This window comes from Oncorhynchus tshawytscha, linkage group LG19 (assembly GCF_018296145.1).
Source record: "Oncorhynchus tshawytscha isolate Ot180627B linkage group LG19, Otsh_v2.0, whole genome shotgun sequence".
NCBI lineage: Eukaryota > Metazoa > Chordata > Actinopteri > Salmoniformes > Salmonidae > Oncorhynchus > Oncorhynchus tshawytscha.
In genome coordinates, this window is record NC_056447.1 from 49419665 (window position 1) to 49425664 (window position 6000).

The 6000-nt window shown below is 46.7% G+C and overlaps 1 protein-coding gene across 2 annotated transcripts in view; it reads right to left on the reverse strand.

The window, feature by feature from the left end:
- LOC112238097 (contactin-1a-like) overlaps positions 1 to 6000 on the reverse strand; it is a 153729-nt gene that overhangs the window by 47766 nt on the left and 99963 nt on the right. For both annotated transcript variants that reach the window (XM_042301774.1, XM_042301775.1), the window contains exon 3: positions 3059 to 3185. In XM_042301774.1, the coding sequence (XP_042157708.1) occupies positions 3059 to 3185 (127 nt within the window). The remainder of the gene's footprint in view (positions 1 to 3058; positions 3186 to 6000) is intronic.

Below are 6000 nucleotides of genomic sequence, written 5' to 3' on the forward strand. Positions count from 1 at the left end.
GCCAAAAGAGGTTCCCTAAACTCTTCTTTTACTTTTACTTCGCTACATTCCTAAAGAAAATGATGTACTTTTTACTCCATTCATTTTCACTGACACCCAAATGTAAGCATTTTGAATGCTTATCAGGCCTGGAAAAAGGTTCAATTCACACACTTATCAAGAGAACATCCCTGGTCAACCCTACTGCCTCTAAACACACATGATTTGTTTGTAAATTATGAGTGTTGGAGCGTGGCCCCGGCTATCTGTTTAAAAAAATGGTGTCGTCCGTTTTGCTTAATATAAGGAATTTGAAATTATTCATATTTTTACGTTTGATACTTATGTATAATTTAAACAAAATACTTTGGGACTTTTACTGAAGTAGTATTTTACAGGATGACTTTCACTTTTACTTTAAGGTATCTTTACTTTTACTCAAGTATGACAATTGGGTACTTTTCCTTCCGCTGCATGCTGAGTACAGATTGACATACTGTACAACACAACACAGAGGAGAGTAGAGGGACATACAGTACAACACAACACAGTAGGTGGGGTTTAGGGAGAGTAGAGGGACATACAGTACAACACACCACAGTAGGTGGGGTTTAGGGAGAGTAGAGGGACATACAGTACAACACAACACAGTAGGTGGGGTTTAGGGAGAGTAGAGGGACATACAGTACAACACAACACAGTAGGTGGGGTTTAGGGAGAGTAGAGGGACATACAGTACAACACAACACAGTAGGTGGGGTTAGGGAGAGTAGAGGGACATACTGTACAACACAACACAGTAGGTGGGGTTAGGGAGAGTAGAAGGACATACTGTACAACACAACACAGTAGGTGGGGTTAGGGAGAGTAGATTGACATACAGTACAACACAACACAGTAGGTGGGGTTAGGGAGAGTTATGGGGGGGAGAGTAGAGGGACATACTGTACAACACAGCACAGTAGGTGGGGTTTAGGGAGAGTAGAGGGACATACTGTACAACACAACACAGTAGGTGGGGTTAGGGAGAGTAGATTGACATACAGTACAACACAACACAGCACAGCAGGTGGGGTTTAGGGAGAGTTATGGGGGGGGAGAGTAGAGGGACATACTGTACAACACAACACAGTAGGTGGGGTTAGGGAGAGTAGAGGGACATACTGTACAACACAACACAGTAGGTGGGGTTAGGGAGAGTAGAGGGACATACTGTACAACACAACACAGTAGGTGGGGTTAGGGAGAGTAGAGGGACATACTGTACAACACAACACAGTAGGTGGGGTTAGGGAGAGTAGATTGACATACTGTACAACACAACACAACACAGTAGGTGGGGTTTAGGGGGAGAGTTATGGGGGGGGAGTAGAGGGACATACTGTACAACACAACACAGTAGGTGGGGTTTAGGGAGAGTTATGGGGGGGAGTAGAGGGACATACTGTACAACACAACACAGTAGGTGGGGTTTAGGGAGAGTTATAGGTGGGGGGAGTAGAGGGACATACTGTACAACACAACACAGTAGGTGGGGTTTAGGGAGAGTAGATTGACATACTGTACAACACAACACAACACAGTAGGTGGGGTTTAGGGAGAGTTGGGGGGGGTGAGAGTAGAGGGACATACTGTACAACACAACACAGTAGGTGGGGTTTAGGGAGAGTTGGGGGTGAGAGTAGAGGGACATACTGTACAACACAACACAGTAGGTGGGGTTTAGGGAGTGTTATGTACAACACAACACAGGGGGGGTGAGAGTAGAGGGACATACTGTACAACACAGCACAGCAGGTGGGGTTTAGGGAGAGTTATGGGGGAGGGGGGAGACGGTGAGAGACGAGGGACATACTGTACAACACAGCACAGCAGGTGGGGTTTAGGGAGAGTAGAGGGACATACTGTACAACACAACACAGCAGGTGGGGTTTAGGGAGAGTTGGGGGAGACGGTGAGAGACGAGGGACATACTGTACAACACAGCACAGCAGGTGGGGTTTAGGGAGTGTTGGGGGGTGAGAGTAGAGGGACATACAGTACAACACAGCACAGTAGGTGGGGTTTAGGGAGTGTTATGGGGGGGGTGAGAGTAGAGGGACATACAGTACAACACAGCACAGTAGGTGGGGTTTAGGGAGTGTTATGGGGGGTGAGAGTAGAGGGACATACAGTACAACACAGCACAGTAGGTGGGGTTTAGGGAGTGTTATGGGGGTGAGAGTAGAGGGACATACAGTACAACACAGCACAGTAGGTGGGGTTTAGGGAGAGTTGGGGGGGTGAGAGTAGAGGGACATACAGTACAACACAGCACAGTAGGTGGGGTTTAGGGAGAGTTGGGGGGGTGAGAGTAGAGGGACATACAGTACAACACAGCACAGTAGGTGGGGTTTAGGGAGTGTTATATGGGGGGGTGAGAGTAGAGGGACATACAGTACAACACAGCACAGTAGGTGGGGTTTAGGGAGAGTTGGGGGTGAGAGTAGAGGGACATACAGTACAACACAGCACAGTAGGTGGGGTTTAGGGAGTGTTATGGGGGTGGGGGTACACAGCACAGTAGGTGGGGTTAGGTGAGAGTAGAGGGACATACAGTACAACACAGCACAGTAGGTGGGGTTTAGGGAGAGTTGGGGGGTGAGAGTAGAGGGACATACAGTACAACACAGCACAGTAGGTGGGGTTTAGGGAGAGTTAGAGGGGGGGGTGAGAGACGAGGAACATACAGTACAACACAGCACAGTAGGTGGGGTTTAGGGAGTGTTATGGGGGGGTGAGAGTAGAGGGACATACAGTACAACACAGCACAGTAGGTGGGGTTTAGGGAGTGTTATGGGGAGGGGGGGTGAGAGACAGTGAGAGACGAGGGACATACAGTACAACACAGCACAGCAGGTGGGGTTTAGTGAGTGTTGGGGGGGTGAGAGACGGTGAGAGACGAGGGACATAGTACAACACAGCACAGCAGGTGGGGTTTAGGGAGTGTTGGGGGGGGAGTGAGAGATGGTGAGAGACGAGGGACATAGTACAACACAGCACAGCAGGTGGGGTTTAGGGGTGAGAGGAGGACTGTTACGTGTATGTGGCAGGTGGGTTGGCTCGTGCTCGACAGCTCAGGGTGATTTTGGCCTCAGGTGACTCCTCGGGGTAGATGGTGTCGACCGGCTGATCCTCAAACACCGGCCCGTAACCTGTAGCATCGTCTGAGGAGAGAGACACACATCGTTAACGACTTAGCACCTAACGGTTTAGACAAACAGTACATGACATCATCGTAACACACACACTGGCACATTACCTGTAGCATCGTTTGAGAGAGAGAGAGAGACACAGACAGACAGACAGACAGACAGACAGACAGACAGACAGACAGACAGACAGACAGACAGACAGACAGACAGACAGACAGACAGACAGACAGACAGACAGACAGACAGACAGACAGACAGGCAGACAGGCAGACAGACAGACAGACAGACAGACAGAGTGAATGACTCAGGACCTACTAGGTCAGAGAGACAGACAGAGAGACAGACAGATAAATAGACAGATACACAGGGTGAATGTATCAGGACCTACAAGGTCCGAAAAGACAGACAGACAGGATAGTCCCACCCTGTTTCAGTCTGTTGTCTTTCACTTTGTACCTAATGAATAAGACACAGGTCTCGGGATAAGACATATGAGAAAGCGATATAAAGTTGAGTTTATTTTCTTTCACAAAGAAAAACATTTGTTATGGACAAATTATATTCTGGCAGTAGAAGAACAACATGATGAAATGTCAGTATTTTCCCAGAACCCCTTGGTGTTTCTTAGTACTATAATGTCTTCTGACACAGAGTTACAGTCTCAGGTGCATTAATAACCTAATATACAGTGCCTTGAGAAAGTATTCAGACCACTACGTTACAGCATTATTATAAAATGGATTATATTTTTAAAAACTCAGCAATCTACACCCAATACCAAAGTGAAAACAGATTTGTAGAATTTTTAGCAAATGTATAATTTTTTTTTTTTAAAGTATTCAGACCCTTTGCTATAGGACTTCAAATTGAGCACCGGTGCATCCTGTTTCCATTGTTCATCCTTGAGATGTTTCTACAACTTGATTGGTGTCCACCTGTAGTAAATTCAATTGACTGGACATGATTTGGAAAGGCACACACCTGTCTATATAAGGTCCCACAGTTGACAGTTCATGTCAGAGCAAAAACCAAGCCATGAGGTCGAAGGAATTGTCCGTAGAGTTCAGAGACAGGATTGTGTCGAGGCACAGATCTGGGGAAGGGTACCAGAAATGTCTGCAGCATTGAAGGTCGCCAAGAACACAGTGGCCTCCTTCATTCTTAAATGGAAGAAGTTTGAACCACCAAGTCTCTTCCTGGAGCTGTCCGCCCGGTCAAACTGAGCAAAAAGAACCCAATGGTCACTCTGACAGATCTCTAGAGTTCCTCTGTGGAGATGGGAGAACCTTCCAGAAGGACAACCATCTCTGCAACGCTCCACCAATCAGGCCTTTATGGTAGTGACCAGACGGAAACCACTCCTCAGTAAAAGGCACATGACAGCCCGCTTGGAGTTTGCCAAAAGGCACCTAAAGACTATCAGACCATGAGAAACAAGATTATCTGGTCTGATGAAACCAAGATTGAACTCTTTGGCCTGAATGCCAAGCGTCACATCTGGAGGAAACCTGGCACCATCCTACGGTGAAGCATGATTGTGGCAGCATCATGCTGTGGGGATGTTTTTCAGCAGCAGGGACTGGGAGACTAGTCAGGATCGAGGCAAAGATGAGCGGAGCAAAGTACAGAGAGAACCTTGATGAAAACCTGCTCCAGAGCCCTCATGACCTCAGACTGGGGCAAAGGTTCACCTTCCAACAGGACAACGACCCTAAGCACACAGCAAAGACAACACAGGAATGGCTTGGGGATGGCTTGGGGACAAGTCTTTGAATGTCCTTGAGTGGCCCAGCTAGAACCCGGATCTCTACCTCCCTCCCCATCCAACCTGACAGAGCTTGAGAGGATCTGCAAAGAAGAATGTGAGAAAATCCCCAAATATAGGTATGCCAAGCTCTTTGAGGAAAAGATCATGATTATTAGAAAGCAAATTACGGACTCCTCTTTAAATCTGCGTATTCCTTCAAAGCTCAGTTGTCCTGAGTCTGCACAACTCTGCCAGGACCTAGGATCAAGAGAGACACTCAAGTGTTTTAGTACTATATCTCTTGACACAATGATGAAAATAACCATGGCCTCTAAACCTTCAAGCTGCATACTGGACCCTATTCCAACTAAACTACTGAAAGAGCTGCTTCCTGTGCTTGGCCCTCCTATGTTGAACATAATAAATGGCTCTCTATCCACCGGATGTGTACCAAACTCACTAAAAGTGGCAGTAATAAAGCCTCTCTTGAAAAAGCCAAACCTTGACCTAGAAAATGTAAAAAACTATCGGCCTATATCGTATCTTCCATTCCTCTCAAAATTTTTAGAAAAGGCTGTTGCGCAGCAGCTCACTGCCTTCCTGAAGACAAACAATGTATACGAAATGCTTCAGTCTGGTTTTAGACCCGATCATAGCACTGAGACTGCACTTGTGAAGGTGGTCAATGACCTTTTAATGGCATCAGACCGAGGCTCTGCATCTGTCCTTGTGCTCCTAGACCTTAGTGCTTCTGTTGATACCATCGATCACCACATTCTTTTGGAGAGATTGGAAACCCAAATTGGTCTACACGGACAAGTTCTGGCCTGGTTTAGATCTTATCTGTCGGAAAGATATCAGTTTGTCTCTGTGAATGGTTTGTCCTCTGACAAATCAACTGTAAATTTCGGTGTTCCTCAAGGTTCCGTTTTAGGACCACTATTGTTTTCACTATATATTTTACCTCTTGGGGATGTCATTCGAAAACATAATGTTAACTTTCACTGCTATGCGGATGACACACAGCTGTACATTTCAATGAAACATGGTGAAGCCCCAAAATTGCCCTCGCGAGAAGCC